The sequence below is a fragment of the Ascidiella aspersa genome, chromosome 4 (assembly GCF_963924565.1).
Source record: "Ascidiella aspersa chromosome 4, kaAscAspe10.2, whole genome shotgun sequence".
NCBI classification, from domain to species: domain Eukaryota; kingdom Metazoa; phylum Chordata; class Ascidiacea; order Phlebobranchia; family Ascidiidae; genus Ascidiella; species Ascidiella aspersa.
Window position 1 is genome coordinate 5536265 of NC_139450.1, and position 23260 is coordinate 5559524.

General features: G+C 41.4%; 1 protein-coding gene across 1 annotated transcript in view; it reads right to left on the reverse strand.

The window, feature by feature from the left end:
- LOC146146816 (uncharacterized) overlaps nt 1-23260 on the reverse strand; it is a 72848-nt gene that overhangs the window by 4160 nt on the left and 45428 nt on the right. Inside the window, exons 4-13 of the mRNA XM_083387074.1 lie at nt 16102-16287; nt 13644-13764; nt 11893-12050; nt 7634-7816; nt 6144-6227; nt 5152-5202; nt 3974-4214; nt 3205-3359; nt 2286-2532; nt 321-374 (exon numbers count right to left, since the gene is read on the reverse strand). Coding sequence (XP_083243200.1) covers nt 321-374; nt 2286-2532; nt 3205-3359; nt 3974-4214; nt 5152-5202; nt 6144-6227; nt 7634-7816; nt 11893-12050; nt 13644-13764; nt 16102-16287 — 1480 coding nt within the window. The remainder of the gene's footprint in view (nt 1-320; nt 375-2285; nt 2533-3204; nt 3360-3973; nt 4215-5151; nt 5203-6143; nt 6228-7633; nt 7817-11892; nt 12051-13643; nt 13765-16101; nt 16288-23260) is intronic.

The window sequence follows — 23260 nt, forward strand, 5'->3', positions numbered from 1 at the left end:
TTGTTCGTTTACCATTTTTGAGATACCTATATATCTACATCGATCACAGACCATAATTTTAAAACAACAGAATACGCTAACAAAAATCTAAGCAGTGAAAATGTGTGAGATTTAGAATTCCTTAACCTGGTGCGCGAAGACGTTTTCTGTGTTTTATCTCAAAAGAAGTGACGCCCTAACAGTTTCGTAGTGCTTTACAAAGTAATACATAATGTAATATTTAGGTTAAAAGCTTGTGACTGGATCACAAACACTAAGAAATACGGAAAAAATGCTCACTTAACGTTGAACAAATATACATAAAATGGCGCCCATCTTACCTTGGAGTGCGTTGCGGCAAACGGTCACTTTATCGTCTTTTATTTCAACATAATCTGCAAAGGAAGAAAACTTATTGTTAGCTTGAAAAGGGAAACATTTGGGATAAGCTTATTTTTGATTGCTGAAACAAAACTGAACTGGCGCAAAAGTGAATTAAAGGAGTTGAAATTACAACAACACAATGCAGCAGTGGCTTAGCGGCCTGCTTTCCACTTTACAGATTAGTCGAGTCGAAAGGTTGTAGGTCAATAAAATTACGAATGCGGCCGGTGTTATCCGCGAAGAAAACCCACATAAAATGGATGCAAGGAGATGTGTGCCGTTTTGCTACTATTAGTTAAACTATATTTCTACTTCTACTTTGACCTGATGAAGCACGGTTGTGCGAAAGCTTGTCATGGATCCATACAGTTTGTCTTTATATAGTGCCACGTTGATTACCCTTAAAATTCGTCAAATACGGCCGTTTACAAATCTTAAAATACTACAGTTAGATTTGAATGGGAAGGAGATTGATTCTTTTTTTGTAAGTTTTTTGATTATGGAATAACAAAAGGATTCTATCAGGTTAATTATTTTCCAAAACGTAAATATTGTGCAAATTTGTAAGGTTGAACTCAGATGACTTTTGTATAGGTAGATTTTCTTTACCAGACAGCAGTTTTGTAGTAACATCAATTTTGAAAAAAATGGAAAACTATGAAGGTATTACCACTGATGTGTAACGGTTATTTCAGCGAAAAAATCTAAATGTAAACGCTTCGAGTGGGTATAATACGAGTAGCCGATATAAAATTGATGATATTAAATGGAAATAAAACAAAAAAATAATTGCGCAACTCGTTGCCCGGCGAATTACGGTCGCAAACAAATTACAAGGATTAATTTTCAAACAGAGTGAAAACGAACATATAGAAAAGGCCGTTCAGGTGTAGTGGTATACCAGCATATTTTGTAGTGGCATACCAGCATATTTTGTAGTGGTATACCAGCATATTTCCTGCAAAAACTTAATGTGTGTGCGAGAATCCACTGGAACTGTAGATAGGATAATATGCATAGCGGTCAGAGTCAGGTTCGGCTGAGGCAAAAATTGTTGAATGAGATGCTGTTTCAAGGTTATGTGGGAAGCACAAAGAAATAAAAAAAAAGTGAAATTTAAAAATTGTGCACGTACGAGTACTACTTGGAAAAATTTGGAGACTTAGACCAAATTTTAGGTAAAAGTTGTGATACAGATCTGTTTAAGCTATAGAGAAATCCTCGTTCGTCAAACCGGTCTTGTTGTTCGAAATTGCCGTATGTGGACTTCAGAGGTTGTAATCCGTTACTGTTTTTGTAATAAAACGCGCGTTTTTAATTTGCGAGCGAAATTAAAAGCTCGCAGCATCTGATATAAAGTGCGGCCATTTTGTCATCAATTTCATGCTTAATTACATTAGCGCACAAGGTACTGGAGTCGCACGACTCACAAAATGTAATTATTTAAAACAATTAGGAATGGTAACAGCAACATTTGGCACAATCGCCGAAGAATTTGGGATTAAAAAGTAATATGCCCAACTAAGGCACCGGACAAAAAAAAACATTGGGAGTTTTAGGACACTGACAAACAAGACCCATTAAAAGAACATAGTAAAACTACATCCGCATTAATAATGTCATTATTTTTCTGTCGTTCTCAAACGCGTTGTTATTGAGGTCATTTGAAACTCTAACCCTCTAGTCGACTAGGACAGAATTAATGCGATTCGTGGACGACCCATGGGTTTATAGACACGCGCGCGAAAGAAAGAAAAACGGTGCAAAAAAGTAATTAATTCGTGCAGCCGATGTCAGCCCACAAAACACCACGTAAACCAGAGATTGCGTGCAACGCGGGGGGCACATGCTGCCGTTGTAGGTTACAGCCGCCGATAATTGCTGCTGCGCTATTTCAGCACTTCTTCCCGGGCTCGCTATACCTTCCCGAACGTGAACAAAACGGCAGTAGGGCCGCACGCACTTTCCCGACTGGTAGTCACGGCACACTGTCATGCTGGTAGCGCCACCCGCGGACTGCTGCTGCTGTTGACTCTGATGCTGTTGCTGTTGATTGGACATTTGGGCTTTCGCCGTGGCGTATTCGGCGCTGAGCTGTTGTCGCGAACGTCCCAAGGTATAGGCGGGTTGGCGTAAAGCAAGCGGTGAGTAAGGGGAACACGAGGCCGGTTAGTCAAGGTTACAGGGTTTGTGGCAAGCGAAAGGAAATCACAGTGCGCTATACCGGGAGATGCCGCATCGTATTAGATCGATGCTGTGGCTGGTTGAGTTGTCGTATTGCCGAACAAATTCACACAAAAATGTGTAAAATTTTAAGGTAACTGGTAAACATATTAGGCTTCGGAGCATAATGGTTGGAGGTGGTAGTGAGACGTAATATCTGTGCCTTCTTACAATGTTGAAAATGAATAAAGAGTTATTCGAAACCTTGAAAATGATACCTACTTCTGTATGGGCTTTGATATTCTTATTACATATTAAGCTTATATAATATAAGTCGTGGAAGTCAAATGAGGGTATTCAAATAGGCAAATAAGATTATTAGTTTTTAATTTTTTTAAAGTAGTCGCGAACCACTTTGTTCAATTCACTTCAAAATTTCGATTTTTATCGAACTTAAACTCGTTGCTTATTGACATCTCCCGGTATCGCCATACTGATTAGGTAACGTATCACATACAAAGCAACGTATAGTCAAAAAAGCGGTCGGTTAGTAGGGTCAGTATGGACAAAACAACGTCGACAAGCCGCTATAGTCTAAACGCACACACATACACAAACGAACGAGCTTGGTACAGTTAAACGTCAAAAAGTACATCAAAATGATCTAAAAACACCGACCTGGCTGGTTTGGCCGTTGAGCAGAGCGTAGCTAGCAGCAGCAGCCGCCGATCCGCCAGGGGCGCTGGCGCTGGTCGACGGCAGACTGAAGGCTGTGAGCTGTGCACTTTGGGCGGCGCCTGGTCCGGCTAACTGGAGCATCGGGAAAGAAGCGGCTGCGAGGAAGGTAAGGGTAACAACATTGTGTGTCAAAGCCCATACAGAAGTGGGTACTATTTTGAACGTTTCGAATAACTCTTTATTCATTTTCAAAATGACTATGTCCATAGAATGATAACCATTAAACCGATAAAAGGATGGTGGAAACGTTAGGTCTAATTTAACGGCAATTAAAAAAAATAACATTTCTTAAATTTGATCACAAACATGTACATAACAGTAGCCAAGAAATGCTATAGTAATCAAGATGATTTTATTTAGTGGTAAAAGAATACATATTGATTTCGTCAGCAAAGGCACCGTGAGTATACCTTAATTCAAATCAATGGAAAGAAAAAAAAATGTATTCAGCATTTTATCCCACCCAAATACAAAGAATTGTGCTTTGAAAACTCAGCCATACACTTATCAAACATTTTATTTAGTGTTAAGCATATTCAAAAGCATCGTCAAGCATGCCTTGATTCGAATGAATCGAAAGAAAAAAACCTGATCTATTTTGCATTTTTTTTTCAACCAAATCCAAAAACAACGCATAAGTGCGACTCATAACTGGGTCATTTTCGCGATCACACGGCTAAGCAAAAAACCAATCCACCTATACACTTACCCTGCTGGTAATACGCAGTGGGCGAGTGCAGGCTCTGATGGGGCAGAGTGGCCAGTCCCTGGAGGGCCGCCGCGTTGCTGTAGCCGTACAGCGCCGCCAGGGTCGCCGCGTTCTGGGAGCTGGTGGGGCTTGGGGCCAATCCGGGGGAAGACCCGAGTCCGGAAGCCGATGACGTAATAATGGACGACTCGAGGGCGTGTCTCTTGAGCGGTGGCTGACCGATGCCCGAGCCGTTGGTCATCTGCGCAAGGGAGAATTGGGAGGTGTGGTGGTTTGGGGAACGGACTTTTGTCAGATTTTTTAAAAGTTATTTGCGCGTGTTTGGCGCTAGGTCGGAGACGTTTATTGCGAAGGTCAACTGTGGTTGACAACGTTTAGCTCAGCGTTTCTCAGCCTTTTATGGCTAGTGGCACCCCTCAGAAATAATAAATAGATTGCGGCACCCCTACAAGAATTTCCGTAGGTAATTTGCTAGGATGTTACAATAAACGGAACTGGAACTACACACATCAACTCTACACAAAGAAGGAAGTCATAATTAAAGTTATTCGACTCTTACACAAAAATAAAAAAATATTTTCAACATGTTAAACAAGCGGGAGTTTATGGGTTTTACTAACCACGAGAGAAAAAATCTGAGATTAATTGGTGTAAAGTTAAAGTCTGGAGGTTTGATCGCATAAAAATGATAGAAATGCTTAAAATGAAAATGAAAATCTTTAAACTCAAAAGAATATTTAGAATAACGTTGATGTCCGATTGTTGTGAATATTTTTTCGTTCAGGTGTTTAAAGGTATAAAAGTCTACAATGCTCTCTTTGGAGTGCGTAAACAGTTTAAGGGTATCATTTAGAGAAGGGTCATATACTTTGAAAAGGGTCGACAAGTGGTCCAACGGTGACAAATTGATGATTAGGAAAACACAAACAAGGCGAAAAACCGGTAGCAAGTCATGCAGTCGTGAAAAGTAAGACACAAGTCGCCCAAGGGCCGCATGCAAAAAAGGCTTTCCCGGTTAAGTAAGCCGATACCAATTAACGCATAACGAACACAGCGTATGGTAATCAATCAAGCTCACAAAAGCCGTCATTGAAATTTCAAGAGCGCTTTGTATACAGATCAAATTATGGGAATATTTGGGGTAAAATTTAAGTATATTTAGTTTTATTTTAGCTTACCACGTCCTCCAGTGTAAGAACCCGTTTGGGAGCCTTGTTAGTGGTGGGGTGGTGGGGGTAAATTTTGGGGTGAGACGGGGTGAAAGCAGGCAAGAGGTGAAAAAGCGGGGGGGTAACAAGCAGAAAGCGAAAAGAAGAGCAGCAGTGGGTAAAAGAAATAATAAAAATCGCCATTAATCAGTGGTAAAACTCATTTAAGTATAGTTTCAAATACAAACGCTTTACACCTCGTCAGTGGTAATTAATTAATTATAGTAATGACAAAGCATGGCAAAGGGCAGTACATCATTTTTGTATAACTATATCGCTTTATGTTTACAGAGAGCTATACATTACAATAAACGAAATGATTGCACGTGAAAAAATGACATAAAAGCCATATGACTGCTATTTGGTATTACATATTTCTAATCAATTCATTGCAATGAAAGAGCAAGACTTGTTGTTGTATTTAAGCATTTTAAATAATTTGTGTGTACAAACGTAGTTTTAATATTACGATTTTGCTTGCATTAAGAAAAAAAATCTTCGGAAAAAAGGTTCGGAATTTAAAGAAAAGTGAACGAGAACTAGCCGAGATATGTTCGATTGCTGAAAAAGGAAAGGTAGCAACATAAGGGCGCACCAAGGGCCTCCGGTTAACCGCGCACCTCTTTATTGCAGTTAAAGCACACAAAACACACACACGCACACCAGAAACACTGCAAATTACTACGTCGACAACCGGTTGGCATTCCGGCTGAAAAATCGACGACATGCGAGGGAAAGACGAAATAAAACAAAACAGCACTGCCATGAGTGGATGTCGTGCGTTTATATGACGACGGCATTATGAGCATTGCGGGATGCAGCGGCTGCTAAGCTCGGTCAGGTACCAGCCCCAATCGAAATGTATACGTCGTACAGGGCTCGAAATTTGTTTTTTGGGAATATTTCGAGCCCTGCGCTGGTACGAGGCCCAGCAAAGCGGCCGATCTTTCGCAGTGCTTAATGGGACCTACCATGACGGTGGGCTGCGGTGTTAGTGACGGCAGAAAAGCGGCGGCGCCCGGATTCTGAGCGGCGCGGATTTTGGCCTGCAATGAATTAAAAGCAAAAACACGGGGTAAATTGCTGGGCGCGATCGGCCGGGTGTGAAGGGGGTAAGCGGTAGAAGGATGTCCGGCAATCTGTGCATTGTTTCGATACGGACAACTGGTATTTTGCGAGCACCGATACCCGATATTATCGGACATCCCTAGTAAGCGTGACGCGGTAGCACATAGAAGTCGTGACACGATGCGCGCAGCTGTAGGTGAGGAAACGCCGTTTCCACGCGTTCCAACAGCACCGCTGCATTAGAAAGGAGAAAATGACAATGAAATAAGCGCGGATTCACGCGTTCGATTAAAATGGCGATCGAAAACGAAGTTTGAGATTCGCTTTTCGCGCCACGAAAAATCACATTGAGGGCTGTTAAAAGGGTAGGAGGTAATATGGGCAGACAAATCAAGTTCGGATAAGCTCAGATTAGGAATTATACCACAAAACCGATTGGGTACACACGCGGTCTTCAACGCTTCTCTTGCTTTGCTGTTTTTTGAGTTGACCGAAAATTTACTGAAAAAGTGGGATGACGATTTGGTATAGACATGACTCCGCGGAGTTGTTTTTTTGATTTATAAATTAACCTTGTTTATAACCCACAAAGTTATTCTACCAATTTTAAATCAAGGGACTACGTTTTAAATAACCTTATACGATTGCTATGGCGTTACATGGAGGCCAGTCAGCTGTCTTAAGCAGTTTAAAACTTATAGAAAATTTAAATCAACTTGAATTGATGTCTTAACTTAACACGGCCATTTTGATAGGCCCACCTGAATATTTGTCTATAGCACTCCCAAGCGACAGGTCAAAATATATTGACGACAGTCTTGTAATGCGTTTATAATGAATGACTTGACCTACGCGTACTTAAATACTTGTCATTAAACTACTTTATACAAAAAACCTCGGCAAATTGACTGAAATAAAACAAATACGGGACAAGCGTTTACGGAATCAAATAATAAACAATCAAAATACGGGACGAGTTATCGATTTCAATAGTTTACCATTTGTTCTATATTCAATGATTTAACTTGCCATTGTATGATGTCTTTTATTTGAAACGACTGGGCTTGGACTTATTCGCAAGCAAGTCAAGTTGGACTTACAGGCCTTATAAAAAAACAATTATATAACAAGGATTTTTTTTTAAATTTCAACCTAAATCTGAATTTTCCATTTGACGTAGCAGGGTTAATACTGAACCAAAGGTGCTCAGATTTGGTTTGTGTGGTTTTTAATCGTAACCTAACAATTCTTGGGGGGCCCACAAAAATTCGAAAAAAAGTGTTTTTTTGATCAATATACAAATTTCAAAATCGCATTTTGATTAAGGTCTAGACATGTATATGACAAAAAAGCATACGAAAACGCCGACGGCAAGCGCCCTTACCTGCAGATGGGTGGGCGGGTGAAAGTACTTGCACTTCTCGCGCGTGCACCGGCCCTTGATGCAATCCATGCAGACCGTGACCGTGTTGTCGGTCACGTCGATCATCGATCTGTCCGGTGGGTGGCAGTAGCGGCACTCGTACTCGCCACGTGTGCAGTTGCCACGTTGGAAGTCGCGGCATACCTGGGTTAAGGAAAGCGGGTGTTCTTGTCAAGCGTTGTACGGTTATATGTTTGGAGTTTTACATTCTCAACGGACACCGAGCTTAAATCTTGTCTGTCCGAAAATGTTAACCCGGGAAATTGTTTTTGTCTAAGGCAGGGGTTGCTAACCTGGGGTACGTGGACTCCTTGGGGCTACATGAACTAGTTTTAGGGGGTTATTAAGGCCTAATTGAATTTTGGGTGTATACTTTTAAAACTTGAATGAATTTATACGTTAGGAGTTTCGCAGTCTTAACGGGCACTAAATTTTATCTTGCCTGTCCAAAAAGGTTGATGTCGTTTTTTTTTTAAATCGGGCGAAATATTATGTTCTTCGAAAACTTCGAAAACCCTGGGGTCCGTGAACTCCTTGGGGTACATCAACTAGTTGAAGGGGGTCCTTAAAGGCCTAATTCCATTTTGAGTGTATAATGTGAACAATAGAATAATTTTTTTTTACATTTAAAAAAAAAACACGTTACTTTATGAATGTATTTCAGCATCACATTTGCTGGAAGTGGATTAAGGAAAAGGTGTTCTTGTCAAGCGTTGTATTGTTATATGTTAGGAGTTTTGGAGTCTCAACAGGCATTAAATTTAAATCTTGTCTGCCCCCCGCCATTTTAAACAATAAAACGGACGAATTTTTTTATCCCTCAAAAACCTGGGGCGATTTTGTTGTTTAAGGCAGAGGGTTCTTAAACTGGGGTCCGTGGATGCCTTGGGGCTACATAAAATAGTTTTAGGGGCTCTACGAAGGCTTAATTGTATTTTGAGTGTATAATTTAAAAACTTGAATAAATTTTCAAAAGAAAATTATTTAATTAAAAATATTTCAGCTTCACATTTGTTCGACTGAAAACAGCAGGTTGCCGCGCTGAAAGTCGTGGTACACCTAGGTTAAGGAAAAGCGGTGTTCATGTCAGGCGTTGTATAGTTATATTAGGAGTTTTGGTGTCTCAACGAGCAGTGAGCTTAAATCTTGCCTGTCCATAAAAGTTTTTTTTTTTTTGGAAACCCGGGGTGATTGTTTTGATTTTGTAAGGCAGAGGGCTCTCAATCTCGGGTTCCCCGAAATTAAGGGTACATAAAATAGTTTCAGGGGTTCGTCAAGACCAAATTGAACTTTGGGAGTGAAATTTGAAAAATAGAATAATTTTATCAAATAAATTAATTCTAAGAAAAAAAGTACCCCCTGTTCGGTCTTCAGTTATGTAAGATGGCACGTTTTCATAAGGTATAAACTGAGCAAAGCTATTTGCTTACTAAATGACTTACTCCCCTCAGTGCCAGTATAAAAAACATTTATGTGGCCAGTTTTTTAATATTTCAACCGTTAAAAAAATTCGCGGTCTGTATTGTCAGGTTATTTCTGACTGGGAATTCCCACATTCGAGCAAGCGCAAGTTGAAAGGAACAAAAGGAAGCGAATTCAAGACGGACACGTAGAGCGGATTTGTCTCTCAGTCAGGAAATGACCGGAGCAAATAACGTTCGCGTCAACCGAGATCATCTTTTCGCTCCACAAAATAGAAAGCACCCGTCCCGAAAAAACAACATCAGAGATGTTGGACAAGGGCAAAAAATAAAGGAGGGCCGCCCGGGGCCCACAGACCGTGGCTAAACCGCAACGGAAGCGGCCGAATGAGAAACGACCCCCGTGTGTCTTGAAGCGGTTTTGAGTGGACGAAACCCGAAACCTGCCTGTTTGAGAAAGCGCAATACCATAGCTTCAAAATCAACCCCCACAAACACACACCGCCGCTGCGAAAGCAGATCGCCTTGTGGTTGAGCGTTGGGCGTTCTAGGAGGCTGCCCGCTTATATGGCGAGGTTTTGGGGGTCGGGGGTTTAAGCGGCAGACGGCAGGAAACCCTTGCGAACGTCGTTCATCACCCGGGCGCCGTTCCAAGGTTGGAATTTGCATTCTCATCGTTCCACCCCCTTAAGCTACACACATAGACGCAACAAGCCTTTCGCTCACTCTCGAGAAAGAAAATCATCTTTGGGAAGTTTTTCTAGCCACGACCGCGCTGTGTTCCCGTGGAAGTAACTGAACGATTTAAGGCTGAAAATTTGCTTAAACGTGTCGGTTTTCCGAGAGGTTGTCCACCCTTTTATCGACATTTTTTTAAATTACATTAGCGCTAAGAGTAAGTTTTTGTGAATAGCCGTATTTGTATAATTCTATATACATGGGTTAATCAGGTGGCACTATATAAAGACAAACTGTATTGAAATTTTGACAAGCTGTCGCACAGCCGTGCTATATCAGGTTAAAAGTAGAAATGAAATCGATTAAAATGCTAATAATGAGGATTTACAAATGAAATATATACAATGGCGTGAATCTAAAAAGAAATTTTAAACGTGCTAAGGATATCAAGGAAATTATCGGATATACCAAAGACCATACCTAAGTCATAAGACTTTACATACGTTTCGAAAACACCTTTAATTATTTTCAATTTTTTCGAAAACACCTTTAATTATTTTTTCAATTTTCTTGGCTTTAACATTTTTAACATGCCCCGGACCTATTGTTTTACCATGCTTAGCCGCCAATTCAACAAATTGGGCAACAATAGCTTCGCAAAAAGCGCATAAACACGGCAAGCCATTAAGCGCATGTGCGTGAAAGCGTGACGAAAAGGAGTTTCCGCCGTCACGCATGGTTGAGCGAGGGGATCGGGTTTAAAGGATGAGGCGGATTAGGGCTTCGCGTTACCAGCTGAAACTCGGCATCTTTAACCGTAAAAGCGACGCACTTCAACGTGATCTCGTCGTCTACTTTGTCTGCGATACTCGGTCGTTTTCGATTTCTGGCATTTCTCACGTACGCGCTAAAGCACTGCTTTCCAACCAGTGGGTCGCAAAGCATTTCGAAATGTTACAGTTTTCATTAGATCTGGAAATTATTACATTATCATTGCGTAACATTTATAACAATATCACAAGTACGTAACAATCAGATGTGTTGTGTGGCATAAACTATTTCAGTACGTACGCCAGTAGTAAATATACAGGTTTTATGTAACTTCATTTGTTTGTTAATATCTCATTGTGGGTCGCACAATAAAACTTGCATTAAAAGTGGGTCGCGAACTGAAAAATGTTAGGAAGCACTGCGCTTGAGCACGGTTGCAATATGCGTCAGCCTCTATGGGGCGGAAGTCGTTGGTATGAAACATGAAAAATCTTGTAATTTTTTAACGTAGATATTTGTTTAATACAATTTGTCTTTATATAGTGCCACCCGATTACTTTATTTAGAATTAGACAAACACGGTCATTTACAAAGATAAAAGATATTGCGTTCGTTTTGTGGATTATTTGTTAGGGAACTTCGTTGGTCTTTCGATATATGAAAAACGTTGCTTGATAATTAATCTCAAGCCAAAAAGGTCGAGTAAATCGACATCATCTTCACAAAGACGTTTTTCGATACTTACCTGTATAATCATCAGTCAATGCGACTGATATATATCCAAAGCCCACCTATTTCGGCTTTGAGATTTTTTCTCAAGCTACATTACAGATCCGAAGTGTACAAGAAAACCGTTGATCTTGTAAGTCAGGAACATTTTTTTTCAATTTGATTTATCCCTGGTATATTTGTGTCGTAAAATCAGCGAAGGCCGCTTTTTATGAGCAAAGCGTTTGAGACTTTTTTTGGGAATCTATTTTTTAATACTTTTTAAACGGTCGTTTTTCTCTGTGTTTCAATGAGGAGCAGCAAAATCTGTGTATCACGATCTTTCGTGCACGCTGGATGCAAGTAGCGATACCAGTATTCATTCATTTTATTTCAAGGGAGCAGCTAATTGAGGTGTTAAGAAACAAAAACTAAGGGTCCTAATTTGTATTGATGCTAACGGGGGTTACTTTTATCATGAGTTATCATTGTCATTCATATTTACTTCCTGGAGGCTGGATTCTTCACAGTGACTTTCCGAACACTTGACTACACACTACTTGTAATTTTTTAACGTAGATATTTGTTAAAAAATCGAAATAAAAAGCGAAAAAGCAAATCAACAAAAAAACGCGATCTTACCTCTAGTTTGTCGGCCCTGAAGGCACCAGCAGAGGGCAGCATAGCAGCGGCCATTTGCTGTGAAGCTGCGTGTTGCGCGAGCGCCAACTGGTGGTGACTCGGTGACGCAGCGACCGGGTAATACGTCATGTAGTGCTGGTTGAGACTGGACAGTTCAGCTGCTGAACGGTAATGGAAAAGTACTTGTTATTAAGCCGCCCTGAACTGCGTCGTATAGCCGGCGAGACAAGTTTGAAAAAAGGCGAGAGAAAATAATTTATTGGGTCGGTTAATGGCCGCGTGAAAGCGATTATTTGTGAAACTGATTGGATCTATAATGGACAGTGGTTCAACGAGAATTCAACGAAAAGTATTAAACTTTTTTTGACAACTCAAAAACTCGTTTGATGCTGTTTTTTTTTCGATACGCCGGTATAGACGGCGAGACGAACTTTGCCAGAAAAAAAGAAAAAAAAGGCTAGATAAACTGATTTATGGTGTCGGTTAATGGCCGCGTGGAAGCGGACTGGGTCTACATTGTACAGTGCTTCTAAGAGAACTCAAACTTTTTATTTAAACAAAAATGATTAAGATTTTTAACAGCACAAAAACTTGTTTGATTATAATGAATGCCGAGGCCAAAAGGTCGACCAAATCGAAATCATCTTGATAAAGACGTTTCGATGCGCACTTCTATCATCATCAGTTAAAGTGTATAAGTCAAGATGATGTCGATTAAGTCGAAGTATTTGGCTTTAAAGTTCATTGTCAAGATACATTACAGATCCGCGCATAGTGTTTCTTAAGTATGTTTGTATCCAAAAAAACTCCTTTTTCTCACTAAAAATAAAATTTTACCCTAAACTATATTCTTTATAAATACAAACTTAAAGTGACGTGGCAGAAGGAAATAGAAAACGAATATTTTTCAACATTCATAAATATGTGGTTAAAGGCCAATTAAATGCTAGAATTGTTCTTTAAAGTAGTTACTGATAAAGGCGTATTGCGCCATCTTTTTGCTTAGCCTTTGAGTTTAAGAGAACGTGCTTATTGATTTGATGAATGCTACGTCACGTCAGTTTCGTGTCATGCATTTAAAATATAGCACAAAAAGGAAAATTTCACTGTCATAAATATTTGTGTAATATTTGCCACTAAGACAGTTATGATTACTGTAAGACAGGCAACTTATTTTTTACCGCGGACTGCTAAATTATTTTTTTGCCTTGCATAGACCAAGGGTCGATAAACATTTTTTTGAGATGACGTCACAATACAAATGAACTTCAGAAATTCGCTGTTTCCAGTCCAAAAATGTGAAAGTGAAATGGAATACATTTCTGGGCAAAGTTTTTTTTAATTAAACTTTTTTCTTTAAAAAATTGATTAGTTTTTACATTATACTAATATTTCAAGTAGGCTGTAATGGACCATGCAAAACTTGTCCACACACCTCCGAGGGGTCCATGGACCCCTGTTTAAAAACCCCTGCTATAAGGGAACATATCAGTTCATGGTACACAACCTTTGTTCACCCAAAAAACTAACACAGCACTCAATATTCATAAAAGAACATGTTGCAAGACTACGCGCGTCAGCTGAAAAAGCAGCACACATATATATAGCCACGGCTAGGAGCGGCGGCGGGCACACTGCTGGCTGCTGCGGCTGCGCAAAAATCGCACACGCGAAAAGGTGGGAAAAAACACACAAACGAACAAAACACAACAACAGGTTGCATCTAAACAGAGCGCAAACACAAAGTATACCTGAGGGCAGAACGCTGTAAGTGGGTGTACCAGCGGCGGCCGTCGGAGCTGCGATGTTATGGTTATACAGGCTGCTGTGGAGGCTGTTGACCATGTGGGCGCCGCTACCCCCCGTCATTTGCTGCAGGTTGGGACCAGCCGCGGGGTACAGGTGGGGTTTAAGCAGGGGGCGTGCACGAATCAACGGCAAAGTGGGTTCCGGGGATTTTTTAGTGGTTGGGTGTTTTTTTAGGGTTAATGGTCAAACGAAACGGGGTATGGGTGAAAGAGGAGAAGAAAACAAATATGATTAGAACACGCTATCGCGACACACGCCACAAAAAAGCAAAACAAGGGCAGCATTGTTAGTAGGCTAACGTTACAGAAAAAAACGCTAACGCCATGTGCAGCTTTTTAGCGCAAACTGTCTTTACTTGTTTATCCACACCCTCGTGGAAAAATTGTAGGCGCGAAACTCCTACACCATTGTCGCACTTGCTCTATAACACTTAGAGCAATAGGTAATGCGAACCTTAAAAAAAAATAGAATTGGAGGGCTAGAAGGAAAGTGGCTACCAATAAACTTTGGAACACAATACACGTTTTTTTAGTAATGTTTTTTTTAGTAATCTTTTACACTGATGATGGCATGAGGTATTGCTGAAACGTCTGTAAATTGCGAAATGTCGATTGTATCGAATATTATGGCTTTGATATTTTTTTATTTTTTTTAGGGAAGTGTCAGGAGTATTTGTTGTGCGCATGGCCAAAGAAAACTCAAAACCGAATCTTCCGAAACGAAAGGTACTAAGTCTAAGTGCCTGCTCGGGTGACGCGTCGTCCGGGTGCGACCTTTAAGCAGTCATTCGGGTCCACTTCACTTCCAAGTTGCGTAGGAAAACTTTAACCCAGACTCACACACACCTGAAGCAACGACGACGCTTAGAGCTGCGAAAGTTGCCAAGCGCCGTTAAATGCTTGTCCGACGCGCGGATAAACGCGTTATTAGCGGCGATGCTTTTGGCTTGACGGCGCAGCAAGACGAAACAACGCCCTTGTTTGAATAGGCGCTCGGAACGGCAGAAAACAAACAGGCGGCAGCGGCGGGATCGGCGACGGAGCTTGACTTTGACGTCAGACCGATCCTTCGTACGTCTATGCATTTTTAACGAGATGCGTACTATGGCCGGTTATAGGTTTTTGCGCTTAAGATGTGAATTTAAAATTTAATAAATTTGCGTCTAAGTTATAATTTTTTTAACGAGGTGATGCTGTATATGGCCGGTTATAGGTTTTTTTGCTTAAGACATGAATCAAAAATTCATTAAATATGCGCTTTAAGAATAAATTAACATTCAATACATTTGCGTCTTTTGAAGTGTATATTGAACGTCATTTTTAATAATTTTACAAATTAACAAGCCTATTGGCAACACACAATTTCGCTTGCCACATTGTTGTTCGCACTAAGCCCTAAGCCCTACATGCTTAAAGTACGTAAGTCGGTTTAACGTTGTTTTTTACAACGGCGTACCACGTAAGATTAGAGCACGCTAAAAATACACACAACTTGTACATTTGTTCTGTTATGCCAAAGAAAAATGCGACGGGGTCTTGCTGCCGAAAACAAATCAACATTTGCGAACTAATTACTGTTCGGAAATTGGCCGAACAAGAAGGTAGCATTATATTTCCCTAATGCCACTCAAACGCTTTTTTCGCGATGATAGATTAATAAAAAAACGCGTATACAAACCTAACTTTGCCTTCGGTGCCAAGTGTGGATTGCGAAAAAAAAACATTTACCGCTGTATAACGGGCAAAAAACCTTTGACGAAGTACACTTAAAGCGCTGAGCGTTAGGCACACTACACTCGCGGGGTTGCGCAAGAAGGCTATAAAACTAGCGAAACGACACGGCTAACATGCAGCAACGCGGTACAAAGGGCTTTTGTCGATTGGCACAACTTGCATTGCACGGTTTTCCACCACAATGTCACGTCCCTCTCCAACCTTAGCTCAGGTTCGACTGTGGACTTGGTTCACCGGTTTCGAATTGAAAAACAAATTACCAGCGCAATTTTATGGATCGATGTCCTCTTGCCTTAAAATTTTAAATCGAAAACATTATAAAACAAAAACAGCTATATACAGTGAGATCGGCTACCTTGTAAATGTCATAATGGCGTTTAATGTTAGTTTTAAAAAAAAAAGATATTTTTTGAAAAATTACGTGAACGTGCTTCACGGGCTCCCAAGTGGTTGACAAACCATACATTGTGAACCTCTAGTTATATAAAGCGCATTTCACGTAAAACCATAGCCACCAAACGACTGTAACTAAAAAAAGTGGTTAAAAATTCCGGTGAAAAATGTGACATGGGCAGTACAAGGCGTCCAACGCAAGCTATACCCAGGAAAAAAACGCCCCAAAATAACTTACAAAACAACAAAACGGCAAAACAGCAAAGGTACCCACCTCATAGCTTATAAGGCCGGCGCTCTGCGGCAATGCAGAGGCCTGGACGACGTTTTGCTGTAGAGGCAACATCTGCTGGAGCATGGCCCGGTTCTGTAGCAGGGTCTGGCGACCGGTGATTTCGAGCTGCTGCTTTAGTTGGTAGGTGGGATGCAGGTACTTGCACGATTCGCGGTTGCAGCGGCCCTGTGGGTGAGTTAGGAACGAAATCTTACGACCGGTTCTTGGTCAAGCAGAACTCTCTCTTTCTGAGAAGCGATTGCAAATGATCGGCAGCGGCGGCGAAAAATCTCCTTTCGAAGCGTTTGACAGGCGGCGGGCGAATTAATGCGAGCTAATTGGGCGGATGGATGGCTATATTTTTTTTGCTATGTGCGGTTTAGCACTTAGGTGTGACTGCAATGGAAAGAGAATATGGGTTAGGAATGGGAGCCGGCAAAACGGGGAGGATTTGCGATAGCGGTGCGAAGTGCGTAAAATTCAGTTGCTACGAGTAATCTAAAAACATGAAGCTTGCCTGCAAGAATAGAATGCCACTTTCTTGTCCAAAAATATCGCGGTCATTCTTACACCTTTCACCTTTCACCTTTTCTCAATTGGTGAATTTCAATATAATCCTACCACAAAGCGACAGAAAAACAGAACCCGTCACAATCAACAACTAGATAGGAGTAGATAGCTGTTAAAAATTAAAACCATGACGTCCCACTTTTGTTTTTTGTCCCCCAACCAAAGGCCCCTAGGGATGCAGACTCATTAACCTCTTATACGCACCTACATACCACTTTACATAAAGTCTGAAATTTTGAAAGTGCTAATAAACATTTTGTTATTAAGGCTTCGGACAAAAAACGGTCTGAAACATACCAAGCAAACCATAACAACCAAATAAGAATGAGCAAAAACAAGATGTGTTTTAAAAAAATAAAATTTCGGCCCATATAATAAGAACAACCTAAAACTGTAATTAACCTTTCCACGTTATCATGCTTCCCAGCCTAGCACAAGCCACGTACGTACGACCAACAAACACTTACACACTAAAACTGCCTGATCGAAGGCGCAGCTTCTTTGCATTGCGTGGGACGACAAGGACGCGGCGTTGCCAGACAAACGATAACTTGATAGCGAGAATTAATAAGTAACGACCTGTATTTCGGGGCGTAAGGTGCTGCGCGCACTTCAAACCGCGACAAATAGATGGGCGCTTTGCTGCAGTGTTACAAGGTGCGCGACAGTGCAATCGCGAGGCCGTTGTTTGCATTGGGGCACCTGAGAATGGGGAAGTGTTTTTTTTGCATGCAAATTCACCAGGCCTTCCTATGTACCCGATATAGTACCGCTTACAAGAGTCAAAAAGTAAAACTTTCAATAAAAACACTAAAAAACAGGGGCCTTGGAGAAAGGCCTACCAGGTGGCCTTGAAAATCCTAATTGAAAAAAAAAAAAATCTTCAAATTTCTTTCATTATTATGGTATAGTTTTACGCTTTAACGATGAACCGAAAAGCGTTTTTAACGCTGAAAAGTTTCAAATCCGTCGCCCCCGCGCCGCACTGTTACAAAGGTTACGAAAAAATACAGGGATCGGCCAATTATTTTTTGTTTGAGTGGCCACACAGTAAAGTGTCCCCGTCCAGGCGACAAGCGGCGCTTTCCCGCATCAAAGCCGATCAATTTGGTTGAAGTGAAGCGAAAAGTAAGCGCGAACGCATCTTAGTCGTCAGGGTCGAGAGTCGAGTTTGAGCGCAAAAAGCCCAACGGGGCGCGCAAATCGCTAAACGCTCGATTAGGAAGCCGACTGAATCTTTACCTTCACCAACAAACCGATATGTGTGAGTCAGACTTGGCCAACTAGATTGTTCTAGGTTCTTAGTTTAATGAATTTAGAGCAAAATGCGGCGAATTCTAGTTCTAATCTAATTTGTGAATTGCCAGAGTGCTCTTATTCTAGTTTCGATCTAATTCGGATTTCACCACAAATGGTATTTTGTCCAAACGCATTTTTAGACTCTCAGCTAAAACAAACAATTTGAAATAAAACTCTTTGGTCGAAGCGACTTGTTGGTGATTTGTACATTCAAAAAAGCATAGGCCATGCTAAAAATATAAAAAAATGCACTGTAATTCAAGTTGAAATTCGTTGCCATAAGAAATCGGTAATTCTAATTCTAAACTAATTTGAGAAAACCATAATGATCTAATTCTAATTTGGAAAACGTCAAACACTCGAATTTAAATTCTAATATATTTTTAAAAAGATAAAATAAATCTAGTCGCTTAAGTCTGGTGTGTGTGCGTCGCTCGTAGCGCTCGGAAAGCGTCGTGTTTCCTTCTGCGAGAGGTGGCTACAAAAATGAGTGCCTAGGCCGCTGAGCAAATCACGCTCGTGGAGTGGCGCCGAAATCGAGGGGGGCAGGGCGCATCTGGTGAAAGTGGCATCGAAGAAGCGGCGTCGAGGGCCCTCCAGGCCCAGGCCGAGGGCAGAGTTGTCCGTTCAAACAAAAAGAAGCCTCCTCTGCTTTCACCACGCGCTTTCGGTCGATAGGCGAGCCACCCTTAATCCAACAACGGCACCGGAGCGGAATTTCGGGCGTTTGTATTGTTTCTAGGAGCGCTCGGGCTTTTAATACTAAACTGCTGAAGCCGGTTCTCGCCTGAGCGTTTTCGTTTTCGTTTTCGCACTTGTACAAAGTATATACCGCCGGGTGAGGCTGGTGCTGTGTCAGGGAGATGATTTTATCATAAAAGGTAGCTTTTGAGAGATTAAAACGGCGGTTGAGAAAAAGAAAACTGACATAAAACTTTGTTAAGGATTCTTTTAAGGAGCCATGACCCTGTTTGTAAGTCCTAAATGTTTGCTAATTTAAAAGTTCTCTTGTTGGCCAAGAAATAACAGAAGTATATGCCGGCAGGTGCGGCTGTTTAGTGGGAGATTCTTCTTTTGGACAAGGTAGCTTTCGATAGATTAAAACGGCGGTTGAAAACAAAGAAAACTGACATAAAACTTTGTTTAAAGATTCAATGAACTTCTCGTGTGTCTTTCTGTTTTCCTATTTTTTCTTTTCAACTGACTTGTTGAGCGTAAGGAAGGACTGTTAGCTTGCTGGAACGTTTTTTTTACAAGGTAAACTTAGCCCCAGCAATATGCTGTCGCGTTGTGAAAAATCCTTAAATGTATCTGGTTTAGCAATTTGTCGTAGAACAAGCGACTGTCAAAGTTACGGGATTTTGCTTGAAAAAACTTTTAACCTCCTGGATACAAATCCAATGTCAAACAGCGCGCTGCTGAGCAAGTCAGTCATTCACATTTGCCACGCCTTCAATAAGGCGGTCGTAAGATTAAGGCTGAGAATCAGCAGATTGCAGTACAGCACAGGCTGTGTACTCGAGTTTCTGAGGGGCAATCGCCCTGTTTTTAAGACGCTATCGTTGACTGATTTAAAACTTCTCTTGTTGGCTAAAAAATAACCAATTCGTAGTACTTCAGGATGCGTGCCTACTCTTTGATATTTTATTATCGGGGTACATCTTTAGCCACTTTTTTCTTACAATCCGATTTTCAGGTGCCCTGTGTTTGTGTCAAGGCGCCCTTGAATATCGCGGTCCAAGTGAAAGTCGCCTGTGCGGGGCAGAACGGCATTTTAGCGATGTGGTGTGACGCCGTTCAAAGAACACGCGCTTGCTCGACCGTCGACACACTCGCCTTTGCAAGGTCGTGCTAAAATGCAGGCGCCTGGCGGTGACAGTGAATGACAAGATGAGAGGCAGCGCAGATACACAACAGTAGCAGTGTGTGGCTTGGTCGCCAGTCGGTAGACAAAATATAGCGGCGCAGCAACCAAGAACAGCAGTTTGTGAATACAGGGCCAGCACAGTATAAATTGGGTTAAGTTAGATTTAGCAAAGCTTCAATATTTTAAGCGGTTCGACTTGAATTTTCACGGACTTTGCAGATGGTGATAGCATGAACACAAAGGAATAAGGGTACAAGGCGCCCCAAGGGTCAAAAAGCGCCCCATGAGTCCGCAACGACCTCGGTCAGAAGCTTCTTCCTCAGCTCGCTTCTTATTTACAAGGCTTGGAGCAAGTTACGGAAGAAGGGACTGAAAGTGGGAGCGTGCTACGGATGTGGAAAGCGTGAGAACCATCAGTAGAACAATCAGATGCAATTTTTTTGAGTGGTATCAAAACTGTTGCATCGGTCAGAAAGCTATATGATAAAATAGCGGTGCATTTCCCTCAATTAGCACAGTTTAAACAGAACATTTCACAAAATAAGGCACTTGAGGCATAAAGTGAGAAGTGCAGTTTTAGACAGAAAACCGTGGAAAACATCACCAATGTCAAAACATCTGTACCGTTTGTCGAAAGAAACCCAGGAGTCCGTCTCGACGCGTGGCAAAAAACAGGCGGCGATAAAACAGTCAACAGCAGCCGCAGCAACAGCTTTGGGCCGAAAAGCGCCTGTCGACGGCTCGGGTGTGCAGCGAAGCGTGACGCAAGATCGCCCGCCGACAGACGGGTCACGTGCCCAGACGAGCTAATGACGGAAAATTGCCGGGCGCTTTGACCCGTAAAAACAGACTTGCTGCAGTTTTTTGCCAGAGATTCATCACCCCGCTTTCTCTGTGAACAGTGGCTTAGCCAGTCGAAAATTTTGGGGAGGGACAAAAAGTTTGAACTTCTTTGTTCAGCTTTTGTCATTGCATTAACTGCCGTATCGAACACATATAAATATGCTAGCAAACCATTTCGAGCAGTAACTGACGGAGTGTTAACGCAATACTTAAAACCATTAAAATAGCAAAATCTGTCTAAAAGTAGTAAAACTACATCGTTTGTGACGTAACAGTGCATGACAATTGACGGTGTGGCATGCCAGTGGTCGACTGTTGTGGTTCTGCTCCAAAATGCTACAAAACAAATTATTAAGAATAAAAAAATGTTTATAAATTTTGATGTGGGCCATGGCCACTTAGCCCCCCTTCCCTGGCTACGCCTATGTCTGCGAACCCTGTGCACCGTTTGCGAACGTGCGGAATGGCCGATGGCGCGCACTGGTCGGTAAACCTGTGGTTTTAGTTAATGGCCCCGTCTTGAAGGTCCGGCTTATTACTCGATAACTCACTGTCGGCGAAAGAGCGCGACGAATAACTCGTGGGGCAAATTAGCTGCCCGATGACCTTATGCTTCTGCTGCTGTTTGTGCTTGCTTCTAAAAAGTGAGTTTCAATCTATTGGCGACGTGGCGTTATTTGCTTCCAGTGGTTCCCAACCTTTTCTAAAAATTTGCCTGATGGACTCGTTGTAATTGCTTTGATATTTCGCGGCCCTATTAAAACTTAAGGGTCAGTCGACCATGGTGTTTCTTGTAGTACATTAGTGCGGTTACGATTCTTTCTAATGTAACAACTTTTTAACTAATGCGAACGATTAGCTGATAGCAGGTATAGTACAGTATAATAGATGCTTTATAATGTCACAAGAGACATCGTAAAACACGCTATAAAAGACAATAGTGATGACAGATAATGTTTAAAAACATTCGCTAAAGCCTAATGTGGAAAAACTTAAAGACTAATTCTTCTTTTTGAGCCTGTGAAACTGCTGTGCCGACTCCAGTTGGTCCGGGGACCCAAGTTTGAGAACCGCTGGGCTAACGTCTCATGGCCGTCGCCAGATCGACTTAGATAACTGGGAGACGTCGGCTTGGATAACACGTTGAATCGCAAAGTAAACACGCCTACGATTTTTTTGGAGACCGTCGCTTTTTAGATTATTACCGTGTCTACGGACGTTTTCCTCTTACCATATGTGGATAGCGAAAAGGGGGATAAAAAGTGAAAAATGGCAAGTTCAGAAGGGCGGGGTTGGCAAGGGATGATGGATGATTTGTGGGAGGTCACACGCGAATTTAGAGACGTCTGGGGACCACACGCAAGAACCTTATACAACACGAAGTTCATTAATCTTGATGTGTGTGTTGCCGATCACGTGTTGAACGGGTTGGAAAAATATGGTTTATGCTGTCCAAGGTTTAACAGAGATACGCGGTTAGAAGACACTGCCACCTGGCAGATATATACGTGGACTTGTTACACTGATACTTTTTGGGAACATTTTTGAACAATTTTAACCCTATTACAGCTCAATTCATTTACATAGCAAACTGCCAGCGACGTTTTTCGTAAATTGCTGTTTTTTAAAAAAAATAGGCCCTGAAAACTGTTCGGTGCTCAGTCGATATATAGCACAAGCACGCATATACATTAGGGGGGACTTTTTTTAAATAATTTTAACCGCTATTACAGCCTAATTCAAATGCTTAGCAAACCGGCTGCGACGTTTCCGGTAAATCGCTGTTTTTTTGTTAAAATACCAGGAGAAACTGTTCCTTGCTGGCAGTCACTATATATCACATGCACCATCGACCGAGGTTAGCTACGGTCCACAGTCCACACTCTACTATGTAATTAATTATATCGCTGCTGCGCTTAACACACGGCAGAAGTATATTGCTTCTTTATGAAAGTGTGAGCGACGGGCAGACAGGCGGGAATGTGACGCAACTCACGAATTCGCGATTGCGGGAGTTTTCTGCAGGATTTAGCACATACGAAGCCAGCATTCCAACAATGGAGCCGGGCAAATCACGACACGGCAGCCAAAAAGAAAACACGGCCTGTGTGTGTTTCGCCTGTTGCGCTTGCGTTTTAAACACAAGAACACCGATGCCTATAACCCTGCCTATATATATTTCGATATATATATATATATTTACCTACATATACCATATCTATAAATATTACCTATTTATATATATTTATAAGTAAAAAAACGATTACTGCATAACTAACAGCAGAATACTCTAGCAAAGCTAGCAATTCAGGCCAGACACTTTTAAAAAATCTTAAAAGGTATATCGCCAGCAAAGGCATTGTCAGTATGTCTTATGAATGAATCTTTTAAGATATTTTAAAAGTGTCTGACCTGAATTGCTAGCTTTGCTAGAGGGTTTTTTTGTTACTGATCGGGAATTAAGGTCGACATTTATCTTGCAAGAGTCAAGGTGATTTCCATTATCACATATGCAGTGCAATACTGACGAACTAAATATAAATTGGCGAAACATTTTCAAGCTCGTAATAGCCGGGGATT